The sequence below is a fragment of the Helobdella robusta genome, assembly GCF_000326865.2.
Source record: "Helobdella robusta unplaced genomic scaffold HELROscaffold_41, whole genome shotgun sequence".
Classification (NCBI taxonomy): Eukaryota; Metazoa; Annelida; class Clitellata; order Rhynchobdellida; family Glossiphoniidae; genus Helobdella; species Helobdella robusta.
In genome coordinates this window covers 1,484,732-1,503,591 of record NW_008704941.1, presented here as the reverse complement: position 1 = coordinate 1,503,591, position 18,860 = coordinate 1,484,732, and the positions used below count along the sequence as shown (strand labels likewise).

At 31.0% G+C, this 18,860-nt stretch overlaps 1 protein-coding gene across 1 annotated transcript in view; it reads right to left on the bottom strand.

The window, feature by feature from the left end:
• The window catches only part of HELRODRAFT_84680 (hypothetical protein), a gene marked incomplete at both ends in the record, with an annotated part of 60,788 nt that overhangs the window by 24,629 nt on the left and 17,299 nt on the right, over window positions 1-18,860 (bottom strand). The window contains 2 exons of the mRNA XM_009025290.1: window positions 6,273-6,350; window positions 15,928-16,039. Coding sequence (XP_009023538.1) covers window positions 6,273-6,350; window positions 15,928-16,039 — 190 coding nt within the window. The remainder of the gene's footprint in view (window positions 1-6,272; window positions 6,351-15,927; window positions 16,040-18,860) is intronic.

Sequence of the window (18,860 nt, the reverse complement as noted above, 5' to 3'; positions counted from 1 at the left end):
ACACACACACACACACACACACATATATATATATATATATATATATATATATATATATAGATGTATATGCATGCATGTTTGTGTTATGTGTATGTGTTTATGTGTAGTACATCTTTTTGTATTTTTGTACGCATTTAAATCTCTATTTGCATATAAATGTTTGTACGCACAGGCTCAACTGCGCACATGTGAACGCTTATATCTGCGTCGCTTGTTCCATTTTGTATGTATTCACCCGTGTGAATGTTCTCGCGTAAATACGGACGTTCATATAAACTCCATCCAGCTTGTACGTTTGTATGAATTAATGCGCAGTGCACTCTTGACTGGGTATGTGTGTGTGTGTGTGTGTACTGTACACATGTTTGCATGTCCGTACGTATGTTGTGTGTGTGTATGTGTGCTCCTGCATGTGCGTTTGTGTTTGTGTGTGTGCGTGTGTGTGCACATTTGTGAGAAGTAACAAATGTTTAAACGTAAGCCCAGGTTTGTACAGGCATTAGATTGCAGCAGATTATACTCAAATTCTTCAAAATTTGATTTATGGTTGGATTTTTATAAGATGTCCACCGTTTATTGTGCACATTTTTTTTCAGTTTAGTAAGAACATTGAAATTTATACTTGTTTCAAAGTTCCAAACTATGCTTTGATATGAAAATATGAAGAACAAAGTGAAGTTTTCAAAAAACGGATTCAATGAATAAACGAATGCGCAACATCTTGGCAGATAGAAATAGAGATGGCACGCAACAGAAGTTGTAGATAACGTTGAGTATGAATTGATGTCTGGTGACGTTTGAATGAATCAAATAATTAGAAACTTCCTTTACAAAATTTTTGAAAATTATCTCTAAAAGAGTACTCATACGAAGTAATTTTTTAAATATTCATCTAAAAAGGTTTTTGCAACAGTTTAAAAAATACACAAATGAAGATAGACCCACACGAAATGAATAGACACAGACACACAGAAAAACAAGCAGACACACATCCAACCATAGAGAAACATAGAGAGGTAGTTGTGGGCTTACTCACACTTTTCATGGCTATCAGTTATCTTGATAGAAACGCATGAATGGCCAGTAGCTCCACATCCAGTTCGCCTCACTGATCTAACATCGAAGTACCACTGCAGCAAAATAAATTCGCGATTGGACTGCTTGTTGAATAATAATTAACAAGAATTGAATGCATACACATTATACCTAAACAGATTTATTTATTTTTATTTATTTATTTGTTCATTTATTTACTTAATCCACGAAACAGGGGCTGGTTAATGCAGGTTATCTGTAAGAAACTGTTACAAATAACGGTGTTTCTTTCAATGAAAACAAGTCATTGCAGTGGTTCTCAAACTTACTTTTTCCATTGCCCACTCTTAGGAAAAAAATATTAAAATTTTTCAAGTTTCTACGCTGCTTTAAAACTTTGCATTTAAAAGAAATGTAATAAAAATTAGCCCCTTAGTAAGTTGATGTATTCCAAAAATAAGGTCAATATAAACATAAAATTTTTAAAGTTCACAAATTCTGTCAAAGCCTCTCAAAGGGGGCACTATCGCCTAATTTAAGAAACATTTATTGTACAATTTATCTTGCGGTTGAATGGAATTAGTTTGTGATTATTTGTGAGAACGTTTTTAAAGTTGAGTGAGCAATCTGACCTATCAAATATCCTCTCAGAGCAGCTGCGTTCACGCCTGCATGTATCAACAGGGGCTTGCGCAGAGATTACGCATATGTATGCGTTTTTCTATCACACACAGTCACACACACACACATAAAGTTTAAGCTAAATTTACATCAAAGTTATCTTTTGTTGAAAAAATAAAATTTTTTATCAATACCTGTTTGACAAACCACTAAAATGATATTTCTATTACAACCGGTGCTCTTTTAATAATTCATTTTAAGATCTAAGGAGAGTTAAGAACAGATTCTCCTACACCTAAACAATTTTTTTCAAAAGTCAACCGATGGACGAAGTTTGATGTGCTGTGATATTTGCAACTGAATGCTGCCATCTTCTCATGGGTTTCGCTGTTTTTCATTTTCACATTCTTAAATTAAAAAAATTACAGACAAGAAAACGTTTAGTCAAAAATGAATTGGCTGTGGTTTCATCAGAAATTTGGACAAAAATTACTAAGAACGTTTAACGTACGTAAGTTTAACATTAATTTTTTATTGATTTCATATTTGTTGACAAAAAGTTAACTTATTAAAAGTTGTAATAAACACAAACTTGAAAATCTTTTATTTTTCTGCAGTAGATATATGAGTTACGTGAATATGAAAATAATTTAATATGGTTAGAAACCACGGATTGAGATAAAATGTTGAATGTTGTGTTGATCAGTGTTGAAAATGATAAAATGTTGAATGTTGTGTTGATCAGTGTTGAAGATGATAAAATGTTGAATGGTGCTTCTACTGAACATCGACTGATGCGATCTATAATTTTGCTTTTATCGCTGTTCATTAATGGCTTGTTCGATTCGGGCCAACGTTCTTCAGTGGTCTGCGTAAAAAATATACTCAGACATCAGTGTTAACATTTCTAAAGTTGAGCCGAAAATTTAAAAATTTTCTAACTTTGTCAAGCAAGTATATTTAAAAAGAATAAAAATCATACAAGAGAATCATAATATCAGTGATAATCAGGTATTATTAGCTATTTAGGAAGACCACGTATTAACTTCTCAGCTAACAAAATCTCTTGCAAGCGTACATTAACGAAGTCGTCGTTGTCATCATCATCTTCATCATCATCATCTTTTCATTATCATCATGATCACTCCAATTGCTAGTCACGTCATCAACTTTATCATCAATATCGTTCCAAAATCGTTAATTTTAATCACTGCTAGTTATACAGTTATATCACAGACATCACATTTTTGAAAGATTACTCAAAATAAATGTATATAAACAGGATTGTAAATTGTTGCCATTTCAAGATCAAGGCATGTACTGAAAAATCGAAACTATTTTTTGTTACGATCTCTTGCGTGGTTACACTAGGACCGTGTTTGAATGCACGCTGGGAATGGGAAAACATACATTGAAAAAAATTTACGAAAAAGTCACTTTAATGTTTGTCTGTCTGTTTATTTGTATGACTATCTGTCAGTCTGTCTGTCTATCTCTCTGTCTGTCTGTATATGTGTGAGTATGTAGGCGCGATTATAATGTAAGGTATTAATTGAAAGTCTGTTTGCGTGTGAGTGGGAATGTATATAACGTTAAAAAATTTAAAATTTAGAATTCAGGCTGTCAGATGTACATACAGTTGTTTAGGGAAGTCACAGCATTTTCAGCGCTGGAAATGCTGTGACTTAATATTAAAAAATATAAATGTAAATGGTTGTTTCCACATTTATATTGTATTTATATTAAATATTTTATATATATATATATATATATTGTTAAGAAATATCACTGCGTTTTTAGCATTGAACATTTTTTGGTGTTTCTGGTTCAATTTTTTAATATTTAGTTTCGTATTTCATCATCATAGTTTTTTAAGTTATTTATTAAGAGCACAAAGTTTTTAACTATATTTTAGTCATTTTAATCTTATACAGAAGAAGCTTTTTTGATAATCCTTTATCATTTTCGATGTGGAATGTTATCAACTATTGGTTTCTACGACAGTCTTAACCTCTCTGTCTCTCTCTCTCTCTCTTTCTCTCTCTGTCTCTCTCTCTCTATATATATATAGAGAGAGAGAGAAAAAGAAAGAGAGAGAAAGAGAGAGTGAAAGAGAAAAAAGAGAGAAAAAGATATTGTTTATAATTTATGTTTATGTATGATGGAGCTGGCATTGAATGACTGGGGAATGGGACGCTTTCATGTTCGTTTTGGGACTGCAGACATGTCATTATAATCAATTTCGTCATCATCAGCATCATCAACATCATCACCACATCTTCGTTGTCGTCGTTGATAAATGCTTGAGTGATTTTTTAAAAATCTTTTTTAAGTTTCAGCACGTCCGTCCAAAACTTTGTTTAGGAAAAACGGGGCCACGTCAACGCATTCATTCTCATTAAAAACGATTTAAAGTTAAGTGCCTCACAAAGCTGAATACAATATTTCAACATTTTTATTGCAGTTGCAATGTTAGGAAAACTTTTAAAAGGCTGATGGAGAGAATTTTTTTTTTCAATTAAATATTTTCAATAAAAATAAAACATGATAAATTAATTTTTCACAAACACCAACAAAAACCATTGAAACATAAAAGAACCTTATAATTTATATTTAATTTATAGCAGCAATAAATACTAACGCAATATTAATAAAAATGCTGAGGAATTAATTGAATATAAGATGAATCTAAGAGCGATATAAGGGAAAAAGTTTTGTTTTGTTTTGTTTGAACTTCCGGTCAGAAGATAAATAGAAGCGAAGATAAACAACCGGATACACGTCGCGAGGAGCGCCAAATTTGCTGATAGATGGAAAAAATAAGACGTACAAACGTTGTTGGAGTTGCGTGTGTTGATGATTTGTTTGCCTTGTTTTGTTTATAATTACGTTTGTCTGCGTGTATGTGTGTTTATGTATGTATGTGTGTGTGTATGTGTGTTTATGTATGTATGTGTGTGTGTATGTGTGTTTATGTATGTATGTCTGTGTGTATGTGTGTTTATGTATGTATGTGTGTGTGTGTGTTTGTGTGAAACATTGAACATGTTTCATGTACACATTCGTGTTCGTGTTGAATATATTAATGTACACGTTTTGTAGAATTGTTGGCAGGTTGTTTGTTTGTTTGTTTGAAAATTGTTTGTTTGTTTGCGTGCATGATGTATGCGATCACAAAGCTCATTTGTTCGCGTGTATTTTTATTCAATATTTGTTTTAATAAGGTTTGTATGTTTGTTTGGAAGCAGATGAATTTTAAAACAAATTTGTTTTTGCATCGGGCTGATGGATTGTTCATCTATTTTTAGGCTTTTCATGATTCGCTGTGTGAAATTCAACATTTTTGCGGTTGTTGTTAATGTATTTGTTTATAAACCTGCATGCAATCTTCATTCGGCGCATTTCTGGAAAACGTTCCTCAAGAATTCAGATGTTTGTTGGTGTTGACAGAAAATGTTACAAATATTATGACTTTTATCTATATTTCTCAAATTAAAAAAAAATTTTTGATTTTTGACAAACTGTTTAAAAAACCTTGTTAACATAGCCTGGACTTGTTAGCTCTGCTTGCGGTGATGACTTCATTAGAGCTCATAAATCACAGAATAGAAAGTTATCCAGAAACTAAATCCCACCATTCAACGTAATAAAAAACCTCTCGAAACACCACCAACATGAATAGAAACACAGCCACAAGAAACTTGGATGTAAGGACAGGACATAATTACAACCGATCGACGCTGGACGAATATGCTACAGAAGCATTAAACATATCACACCATCTCTCTTAACTACCAACAAATGTTCATTATAAATTATACAAAATGGCCAACAAAAAATAAAAAAAAAGAAAAAAAACCATCTTGAAGCCTCCCCGGATTGCCTATAGCTAACTTGTCGATCGATGATTGGTCGATGAGCTCAGCCAATCATAAACAGGGTTTTTCGCTTCTGGTATTTTTATGACATTTTTTTCGCACAAGTTTTCTATATTTTTTCAAAAAAAACCCACGCAAACACACACACAAAAGCTAAAACATTTGCGTATATATATATAAATTGAATTCTGGCAATAACATTATTATGGACTTGTTTTCGAACTTGATTAAATTTTAAATGCACCGGAAGATTTTTGCTCGCGTCGTGATGACATTGTGACTGCTGCTTTGTTATCTTTTTAGGTTGTTGCCTACTTTTTTAGACGTCCCATTCACTGCTGTCAATATTTTATTAAATCAGCCATCGAAACGACCTAAAGATCTGATCAATTTCTTTGCTATAGACATTATCATCCAATCAAACATTGAAACACTTTTCATAATATGATCATTGGCTTATTAATCCAAGCAGTATTTGGCATCTTCAAATTACTGATCATTGTACATTCAGGAAACCCACAATGAGTTTTTACTAAAATTTGTTTTACATCATGTCAAGTAAAGTACATGAAAAAATAAACCTTGACCGAAGTGTGGTGAGTTCACGTCTGCCTGTTTCACTAACTTCACTCCATTTCTTTTTTATTCACAGCCCGTTAAATAAACACAATGACGACATTGTTTGCATTTATTGATTTTACTTGTTTTTACAAAACACATTCACACACGTACACGCACACACACACACCACCAACATACACACACACACATACACACACACACACATGCACACACACACACACAAAAGGTTGGCACCTCGCTAATTCAATTATAAATCTTGGGGAAAGTTTTAACGTTGAAAACGAAATGATTTTGTTTGCTCATACTTCTCCCGTTAAATTTATTGAAAATATTTCTAAAAGCCATTATTATAGAAATATGAAGAGCGCATGTTAAAATAATCTTAACATTAACTTTAATTTATTTCAATCTAGATATTATTTTTAAATGTAAAAATTTGAAAAATATTTTTTAAATTATAGGTTCAAAAAAACTGTGTTTTTTAACTATTATCAACTTTCTCGCTAATTAAATTCACTATTAAATATAGGGGCTTTTTGTGATGGAGGTTTGAAGCAGCATTAGCACATAACACTGTTCATACATGGGAATACATCTGCATTGGTTTGTTTTAGTAACATTTTACTTGCAGACATTTTTAAAGTTCATCACTAATGTAGGCAGGTACAAATAATCCAGAGTAGAAACTTTTTTTTTAATTATAAGGCTTTTAGTACTTTTTAGAAACAAATTTCAACGAATATATTTTTCATAATTCACATTTTTATATATTTTTAAAAATTTTTTTATCAAAATATTATTTTTAAATTTTATAAGTATTAACACAAATAGTGTAATTATCATCGCCAAAAATGTTACGATAACAGAAAATAGAACTTATTAGTTTCTGGAGAAGTGATGATGAAAGTTTGAGGAACGAAGACAGGCAGCTCCAGGCAGTGACAGCTCCAGATTGCTTCAAATGTACGTACGTTGGCTTGCGGGGAGAAAAGTATTCAGTACTGAGGCAAGACCATTGCAATTAAAATTAATGTAAATTTCATTAGTGATGTTTCGTCGGACGATAATGTTATTTTTGCTTTCCAGTTCTTAATTGAATCATCTAAGTAATTTTTTAATCTTATTAAAAAAAGGAATTTAAGAGTAATCTTGTATTAATGTCAACATATTAAATTTATTTTTGAAAATTCTTGCCATTTTGCAAAACTTTTGCATCCTAGTTGTGTCATGTTACAAAGTTGTAATGATGAAAATTTGGTCGAAATAAATAGAAGTTTATTTTTCTGATGACTTATAAAATATTATTGATAAAAAAGTTTATAAATTATAAAAACATACAAAAATGTTGTACGCAAATCTTGAACGACTCGAAAAAACCGACACATTGTCGTCTTAGCATACAAGCCGTGCAATTGTTTGCCCAATTATATTTCTCTTTTACGGATTACATAATTATATTTTTTCTTGGTTTTAACAATTGCAAACGGTATTTTTCTTAATAATTTATAACCTATAAAGGATGTTGTTTATAAAATGTGCTACTTATGAGAGAACAACAGTGGCCGCAATAGTGCATCTGAATGTTCTCATATAGGTGAATATATTGTTATAACCACTAAAATGATCAAATCGCGCTGCATTGTTTCTTATCGTAATTATTGGTGTCTTTGCTACGTTTGTAATTTTTGGATTAGAGGATTGTGAAGAAATATTGAATCTATGCTAAAAATCTAGGCCTTATATGAGTCCTGCGTTGTCAAGTTGACAGTAGGGAAAGCGAAGTCGTGAATGTGATTTATGTAGTTGCTCTGACTAGTTTATTGTTTCTATTGCTGTTTGTATTCAACCAAATTTGCGTTTGAAGCAGTTGTGTTCATTTATCAAAAATCTCGAACGTACGGGATAACGAACACTTGACGATCGTTGGATGGTTGGAAGGTACAACACTGGTGTTGGAAATATAGAGATCATTGAAGTTATAACATCGGTCGAGCGTCAAGGTTTACAACGTCATATCCTGATTTGAAACCATGAAAATTTAATGAAATATTTTCTAATAAACGTTTAAAATAACAACTATCGTCTAACAATGAACCAGTAAACAAGTTGTCCGGACAAAATGGCCGGTATTTATAAAAGGAGCTCTGCAAAACTATTAACTTTCTTTCTATTTATTAACTTTCACATTTTCAATTAAATTTGTTTTTATAAGTACTTGCTAGAAATGAAATAAATAAGACTTTTTTCACAATCAAAAATTTAAAGAATATCTTTTTTAAAATAAAAGATAATGAATAAAATATTTGCAGATGAATGAATGTGTGAATGCGTGGGTTGTGTGTGCGTGCGTGTGTGTGTGTGTGTGCGTGTGTGCGTGTGGGTGGTGTTTGAGTGAGAGAGAGTTTATGGCTTCTATCGCTCTTTTAATTATACCTTTTTAATTTTTCATGAAACTTTTCAACCAGTTTAAATTTATGAAAAAAAAATTAAACACAAAAACATTTGTTTAAAAATAAATTAAATTTAAATCTTAAACGAAACTTAAAGAAAATTGGGAAGTTAAGTTTTAAATTCATGAAAACTCCAAGTGAAAGAATTCATGTTCAAATGTTTGTGTTGTGTTATGAGTGTGTGTGTGTGTATGTGTGTGTGTGTGTGTGTTGTGTATGTGTGTGTGACGATGTTTGTAGACTTGCACACATGTGCGTGATGTGATTTGCATGATTATATGCTGGCTGTAGAAAGGACCAAATAGTTAGTTTAGTTCATTCATTTTTGGGTATTTAATGTTTTTTTTTTATTTTCTTGTTTGGATGTAACCAAAAGTTATTCTCCACTCGACAATGTACACTGCTTATTAAAAATTCTATGCGTTTTTTGATATTTGCTACAATTTTGCTAGTTTCTAATTTTGTTTTGTATGTTCCTGAATGATTAAGTGCTCGTTTGTGGATCTTAATTTCATTTGTTAGTGTTGCTTTAGTTGAAATTTTTTCTATTTCGTCAATTTTCTTTTCCTGAAAATTTTTTATTGCCGAACATTTCTCAGCCGGTTTTTATTGTTGTTTTATTGTACTTTATCTTCTGCATCCCTCCCAAATGTGTTTTCAGCTGTTTCATGCTCCATTTTACGATTCTTATCTTTTTCCGTATCGTAATTTTAATTTTAATTTTCACTGTTTGCATCCTTTGTAGCGTGAGTTGTTTGCTTTCGCGAAACTTCCTCTAACAGAGATTAATTATTTTTGCTATCACATTATTTTTTGCTGCTAAAAAGTTAGCTTAAAAGAATGTTAACAATTTAATAGATGCCTTTTAAATTCAGCATGAAATGTCGGATGGCAGACAAAATCTATTTTAATTTCTGAGACCGTAAATCAGACACGCTAGCATGCTTTCTCAGGTGCATACACACGCATGCGTACAAATGTAGGCAGACAAACGTTCACATTCAAATGAAAACACACACTCAGACAAACACACACAGACAAACACACACACAAGCATGTGCCCAGTTGTAATTCTGTTGATAAATTTTTTTTTGTAGTGAGGTGAGGTTCAGGTGAATGTCAGCAATCTTAATGTTCTCAATACCATCCGCCTTCTATGAAGAAAGACGTCAATAAAATAATTGGAAATTTTGTTATTTAAAAAAATTTCGAATGAAAAAGGAAGTTATATAGAACGCTATTGTGTTAGACACGGGGTAATGAATTGGGACTTGGTGGAAATGAAAAATATGATGTGGAAAGTATATGAAGATGCAATCAGCTAGATTGAAGCAAAAATACACTCACACACACGTACACATTTACACATGCACACACATACATCCATACATACATACACACATATTTACACACATACATACATACATACATACATACATACATACATACATACATACATACATACATACATACATACATACATGCCGACATGTGCAATTAACGACAAATCAAAGTGTTAATCCATTTGTTACTTGATGTTTGACGGTTCAGTGTCACTCATCATGTTTTGGTTTTAACATACATACATACATACATACATACATACATACATACATACATACATACATACATACATACATACATACATACATACATACATACATACATACATACATACATACATACATACATACATACATACATATATACATACTCACAAAAGTGCATTTGCAAATTTAAGTTGACAAAAACAAAAACATAAAAAAACATTTTAACGCTTAACCTCCAAATACAGTACAAAAACAAAACGCAGCCAAGCAAATGCGAAAATTCATAAGCACATAAAAGTACATTTTAATACACAAATGTGGATATAAACGTAAAGAAGAACATAAACTTGAACACGCACACACAACAGCACATCCTCGCATGAACACAAACTAATACAGTGATTCCAATGTTTGCCCATAAACTGGCACAACAAAAAAATGACGCCCACTGCAAACCAACCTATTTTGCAAATTGTATGCACCTTTGAGCGTCTGTTTGCGTGTTCGTTTGCTTGTTCATTCGTTTGTTTGTTTTTTGTTTCTTCGTTGGTTTGCTCAAAAGTATGTTCATTTGTTTGCAGGTTGTTTTAAAATTGTTTTACGCATATCTGCAGAAGTTTTCATTTTTTAATACATTTTTATTTATTTTAGAAAAAACAATTCAAATAAAAAGTCTGTATATGTGGCATTGTTGTTGGTTGGTTGAGAGTTATGATGCAAGTTTTCTGCTTGAAAGTGTTACATTTAAAGTTACATTTAAACGTGTAATTAATTTGCTTGCAATTGCAGAATCGAGCGTTTTCTAAATTTGTTTTCAAGTGTCTTTTTATATTAAATTGGTTGTCTTTTATTTGATTGTTTGGAGTGATTTGCTCTTCTTTGTTTGACTGTCGTTAGGAATGTTTTTGCGGAGATTGTCTGCTGTATATCTGAATGTTCCTTCCAATGAAAATTTTGAAAATTGTGTCCTTACATTCAGTTTTTGTAAAATTTATATAAAAAAATATGTTAACAAAACGGTGGCATTGAACAAGGTTGCAATTGTTAATCAAGTCTTTCATTTAAATCCATGAAGAAAACAATTTAACAAAATTTCAGAAATTGTGACATGTGAAATGTCATTTTTTTAAACTTAAAAATTTTTTTTATTTTTCTAAAATAAAAAATATTGGCTCATTAAAATAAAAATCATTTCATTGATTAAAATAGACAAATCTTCAATATAAATCAATTGTAAAAGTAGTCGAAAAATTAAGAAATATTTTTTGCGAAAAATGTTTGAAAATTCCACTAGGAACATTGAAAAAAGATCCGATGCACGTATTTGCAAGTAACTTTTTCATAAGATTCGTCAACGTTTGCTAAATTTCAATAATAATATTTTTTAAATATTAATATTTATATAACTTTTTTCTAAATTTAATTTTAGAAGTTCTGTCGACTGAAGATTGAAGTTTCAACAAGGACAAAGTCTAATTATAAAACAAATGTGCCATTGACAAATTTAACATTACTGAAGTACATGGACGGTTTTAAATTTAATTCAATACTGTTCTAACCTCTCAAAAATTAAGAGATACGCTTTTATACTAAGCCTATTAAATGTGAATAACTCAATTATTTGATTTTAATAAATATTTTTATAGATTATATAATATTACGTTCGATTTGTTTTTTATTAGTGTGTTTTATATAATATTTTTTTGGTTTTAACTTTCCATTTTTTTCTGACTCTTCCACTTCATTAAAATTGTTTTCAGTCTATCTATCTCATTCTTCCTTCTTTCTCTTTTTCCTTGTTTCTCTCTCTCTTTCTCTCTCTCTCATTCTCTCTCTCTGTCTCTCTCTCTCCTTATATTGTTCGCTCCGGGAATATGTTATATTAAAAATGTTTATTGCCATTAAAACTTGATGTGAATTCAATGAAATTCTTTATTAAAATATTTGACGGTGATAATAGTTACGACAAGACGATGGCGACGATGATGACGTCATGACGATCGTGAATTATCGTGACGTCATGACGAACATGATAATGATGATGGCGTTTGTGTTAGGTGCTGATAATGACGACGATGACGTGTTTGATGGCAGTGACGCACAGGTTGTAGTCAATTTAAGATCGTGCGATTGAAATATTTTTAACAGAAATAAGTTTTAAAGTAAAAATAGTTAGAGGCACAGCTGTTTAAAGCACAAATAGTATCACTGCTGCAATGTAGAAACACATTTTTTTATTCGTCAATAAAATCAGAATCTGACAGACGTAGAACGTGAAATTGAAATTGAAAGAGAGTATTATGAAATGTAGAAATGCGGAATTAGCAGAACAAAGTGAGTTACGTATGAAAATAAAAGTATATAAGTATTGTTAATAATAGTACTAGCCATTAAAACAAATGTCGTTTAAACAATTTTAGTAATCTGACAGCATTGGTAATATTATATCATTTTAAATTAGTAATTGTGCTATAGCAGTGAAAACGAATCAGTATAAAGTATTGGTAAGAAAGTATAATGTATCTGTATTGGTATAGAAGCAGCTGAAGTTGTAGCAGTTGAAGTAGCAATATTATTATAAATAATAGTAGTAATTGCAGTATTAGTAGTTGCAGTAATAGTAGTAGTTGCAGTAATAGTAGTAGTTGCAGTAATAGTAGTAGTGTTTTTTAAAGCATTAGTACTGTTGTTATACTGTACTCCACTGTTGTTATATAGTTGTACTGGTAGTAGTAGTAGCAGTAGCAGCAGCAGCAGCAGTAGTAGTAGTGGTAGTAGTAGAAATACTCAATCAAAATAATTGAAATCCGTCAAGCAGACCAAATACAACATCGCTATCAACGTTAAAAATGTTTACACGAGCCAAACCCAACCCAAATACACGTACGCACGCACACACATACATACACTTATACACATACATGCACATATATACACATACATGCACATATATACGCATACACGCACATATATACACATACACGCACATATATACGCATACACGCACATATATACTCACTCACAAACACATACACGTATGCTTTATACAATCACACTTACACAAATACATACACACACACGCACATTTCTAATATTAATCTGCAATATTTCATTTAAACAAACATTTAAATTTACCTGTTTGCTTCAACAATAAAAGGTTTGTTTCAAATACTCAAACATGTTTGAGCAGTTTTGACTACTTTGTAAGATTACGAAGTATGATCGTACGTAATTCTTTTCAATTTTCCTAATGATAATTCTCTCCATCAATCAAATCCGGTTATACGCTCTGTAATCATTGTTTATACATTTTTCTATGTATGTGTGTATGCTTGTGTTTGTTTATGTATGTTTGTACGTGTCTGTATGTATGCGTGTATGTCTGTTATGTATGGGTGTATGTGTGTGTATGTTTGTGTGTGTGTGCATATATGCCGTACGTAGCATGTCTATTTAAACGGAATGTATGTTTCAGACGAATGAACATGGAACATGTGTGTATGTGTGTGCGTGTGTGCGTGTGTGCGCGTCTGCATATGAATGTACGTAAAAAAGTGAATGATTGATCGATCGATAAAAAATAAAGAACAAAAATTTGAAAAAATTAATTTAAAAACCATTTTTCAAAAATCATTTTAATTGATTAACAGACGGGGGAAAACCATGATTAAGCAAGATAACACAAATCGTTTTTAGTAACATAAAAAACTATTGAGCACAGTGAAGACAATTACAAATCTTAAAAACAAAAAAAATCACAACCAGATTAACACATAGGAAAAAACACGACATAAATAAATAGAATTAGGCGAGAGCTCTCATAAACCAACCTAACCCCGCCAGCCAGTCAGCCAGCCAGCCAGCCAGTCAGCCAGCCAACCAGCCAGCCACTCAGACACCTAGGCAGGCACAAAAGCGTATCTTTTTGTTGTCCCACACAAATTGATACACATAAGAGACATCAATACAACTTTGTTCTACATTTCCCCACTAATTTTGATGGCTTGCCACTATTATGTACCTTCTATTATTTTGTGGTTAATTAATTTTTTTATTTCGTTTTGTTTTTTCTTTGTTTTTTTCAATGATAAGAATAATTTGCTGTAACATTTTATCATCACGTACAGACTGATGTCACTATGTACGTGGGAAGACCTACACGCAAGCATATATGCACATACACATATATCTGGCTAATTATGTCTGTCTGTGTGCTTATTTTGCTTGCTTTGTTTGACACCGTTAAATCTAATCTACTTGTTGTTGATTTTTGTTGCTTTTTTAACAGCACAGCCTTCACGTCCGATGGAGTTTAGTTTCAGCTTTGAAAATTATGATTAACTGTCAATGGAATTTATTTTCCAATGAATGAGAAATGAAAATAATCCAATAGCATAAATACGTGCACACACACACACACCACACACACTCACCACACACACACACACACACAAGAGGCGGTATACAAATCTACAAATCATCAAATGCAATACACATACATGTACGTACATACATAAGCTAATGTACATACACACAAATATACACTTATACATACAAACTCACACACATACATACCGATATACAGACATACTCATGTATTAATGAACTTATAAAAGACGACTGACTCTGACCTCTCGTACTGTATGAAGCATAAATATCTTCTCTGAACGTTTAAGTATGTTTGTATATTACAAAATTTTTTTATGTGTAGCAGTTCACATGTGTTTGGAAAAATCTCAAAAAGAAGTTTGCTTTGTATATGTTTGTGTTGAAGTCTCTGTTTTTATCTCTATGCAAATGTAATATTAACGTGGAGGTATTTTTTCTACCCACCCATACAGTAGTATTTTTTCATGCAAATAAGGTGCTAACACGTATGTATTTGATCGAACATTATACATACAAACCTACATATAAACATACAAATATCATACAAACATCATACATACAAACATGATACAAAAATACAAATGACAATCAAACGTACAAACATCATACAAATATACAAATATCATAAAAACATCATACATACAAATAACATACAAACATACACACATCATGCAAACATACAAACATCATACAAACAAACAAACAAACAAACGTCATACAAACAAAAAAACGGCCTATGCAAAACTTTTTTGTATCGGGAAAATATAAGTAGTCCCTATATCTCCTTTATGCCGACATTAACGACAGCATATTTAGATGATTTGAAAATCATTACCATAATCTTCTATGCGTTTTGTGCCTCTTTATATTGTTTTAAAGTTTCTAAATGTGTTTCTGACCGTGTGCGAGTTTATTTGCCTTCTATTTCATTTCGTCGGTTTGTTGTCAACATGTTCGATATTCATTTTTTTTTCGTCTGATTGTTGATTTGTTGTCAATTTGTAGCGATTTTGTGTGTTTAAATAAAACGCTACTGCGTGTTTCCATTAATGTATAAAAACTTGTCGATGAAATGTTAGATTGTTGGTTAACTCTGAATGAATGAGCGAATGAAAATGAAATGATGATATTAGGAAGTTTTACCACCCTTATCGCTTTTTATCACAAGCTCTGTGGATATCATCCATTTAATGCTGGCTTCATTATCCTTCGTTATAACATCGTTTGTCGCATATTTTTCTCCAAGAACCTTCTTATCATCAATGTATTAGTTCAATGTTAAAATTGGCATTACTGCAAACAATTTTTTTTAACTTGTTAAGTCTTAATAACAAATGACTTCGAGTTGTATTTGCTAAAAATAAATATGGGCAGACAGACAGACAGAGACAGACAGACTGAAGCGCACACAAATAGTTACACGCACAGAGATAGGTGCACACACACACACACACACACACAAAGATCACACAAACACATTAACACACAAACATATACAGACACACACACACACGCATACACGCATACATATATTCTCAGATATAAATACACTTAGAAATACACAGATCTACAGAAAAACACACTCTCACGTACAGATATACACACACATACAAACGCTCACATGAACAAACAACACAAACACAATTGGTGATGCGCACACAAACACACACACACACAAAGACAAACACATGCAAACAACGTTTCATTAAATTTAATTTTATCAATTTTTTTAATTTTTTTCTACAATATTTGTGGTAAAATATTATTGTTATTATTATTTTTATTGCTTTTATTGTTATAATTATAATTATAAAATAATAATTATTATTATTGTTGCTACTATTACTCTTACTACTACTACTACTACTACTACTACTACTACTACTACTACTACTACTACTACTACTACTACTTCTACTACTACTACTACTACTACTACTACTACTACTACTACTACTACTACTATTACAACAACAATAACAACAGCAACTACTACTACTACTATTACTACAACTACTACTACAACTACTACAACAAATAATAATAATAATATGAGTAATAATAACATTGTTATTATTATTATCATTATTATCAATTGGTTAGAACGATGATTAAAAGCCTAGTAACAATTATAACGCTGGTCATCTCAAAGTCGTAAAACTCTAATTAACAACAACAACAACAATAATAATAATAATAATAATAATAATAATAAATTTATTACTATTATTCATTTAATGAACTTAATGTTACTGATATTTTTGCATTATTTTTCAGCTCTTTTCCGTCAAAAATTATTCTATTTTATAATCGCCATCATTAATAACATTAAGGCTCTTAATTCTATTGTTATTTTTGTTGTTATAATAATTTTTGTGGGTGTTTTTGTTATTACTGTTGTTGTTATTGTTATCAATCTATCTATAATGTGGTTGTTTATTGTTATTGCTATTGTTACATGTTTGCATTAGTTCGTTGATGCGTTCAAGCGCGAACGTCTTAATTATTATTATTCTTTTTGTTTCAAATGTTTTTGATGTTATTATTATTTTTGTTGTTGTAAAAGTATTTGATGTTGTTGTTGTTGTTGATGTTGATGATGATAATGTTAATCAGTTTGCTACTACCACTTCAACACTATTATTACTATTACTACTACCTACTGCTACTACTACTACCTACTGCTACTACTACTACTACTTCTACTACTACTACTACTACTACCTATCTACTGCAACAAGAACTTATTACTTCTTCTGCTATTACTTTTACTACTAATACTAAAACATCATCATCATCAACAACAACAACAACAGCCACTATTACTACTCTTATTACCACTACTACCACTACTACTACTATTGCTGCTGCTACTAATACTTCTGCTACTACTTCTACCACTGCTAATGCCAATACAACAACAACAACTCTTACAACTACAATTAATAATACCACTGCTACTACTACTACTACTACTTCTTCTACTACTACTACTAATAATAATAATAATAGTAATAATAAATAACAATAATAAAATAAATAGTTTTTGCATTTGCCTTCCGTTAATGTTGATAGAGTTTGATTTTTTTTTCTGAAAAAAAAACTTTTTTGCAATAGTTTTTTTACGAAACGTTTTGCATTTTTTATTTTATATTTTGAATGGTTTTGTTTTTATTTTTTTCATTATTTATTTATTATTTTTATTATGTTTGAAATTATTCTTTTTTTCATTGATTTTTTTGTCCTGGCTGTGATAGTTGATAGCTCACGTGAAGATGTGTTGTTGTTGTTGTTGATGTTCTTGTTGATGTTTTGTTGAGGATTTTGTTGTTCATGTTGATGTTGTTTTGTTGAAAATGTTGTTGTTGTTGTTGATGATGACAACGATGTTGGTGTTGTTATTAGTGTTATTTTGATAGCTCACGAGATGATGTGTTGATGTTGTTGTGTTCTTCATGACGCCTGTGTTGGTGTTTTGTTGAGGATTATGTTGATGTTTTGGTTGAAAATTTTATTATTGATGTTGGTGGTGGTTTTTTATGTTGATGTTAATGCGGTTTTTTTATAGTTTTATTGAAGATTTTGTTGTTGTTTTATTGTTTTTTGTTGATATTAATGTTGACGTTGTTGTTGATATTTTGTTAAAAATTTTGTTGGTGTTTTGATGTTGTTGTCTATGTTTTTTTTTGTTTCTGGTGATGTTCTGTTGAAAATTTTGTTTTGTTTTGTTGAGCAGTTTGTTGCTGTTTTTGTTGATGTTAATGTGGTTGTTGATATTGCTGATCATGTCTCATTAATTCTTGTAAACTTTATTTTCTTTTGTTGAAAAATTTGGTGGTTGTTGATGTTTTTGTTGCTTTTGTTGTTGATCACTTTGCCGTTGTTGTTGTTATATATATATATATATATATATATATATATATATGTTGGCTTATATGATGATGTGTTTCTGATGCATATGTTTATGTTAGTGTTTCTTTTGATTATGTATGTTGGGGTTTTTGTTGTTTTGTTGATGATATTGTTGTTGCTGTTGACGATGTTCGGGTTGTTGCCAACGTTATTTTAATGACTTATACGATGATGTTGCGTATATGTCGTTGGTATTTTTGTTGGTGCTTTTGTTGTTGTTGATGTTGTTAATGTTGTTAAACTTTTTTTTATGACCTTTACAAAGATGTTGTTGTTGATAATTTTGTTGCGGTTGTTGTTGATGTATTAGAGGCGACGTATTTTGTTGTTTATGATGGTGTTGTTGCTGTTGTTGTTGACGTAATAGATGTATTAGAAATAATGTCTTATGTTTTTGTTGTAGTTGTTGTTTTTTATGCTGTCGTTTGCATTATGCTCTGTGG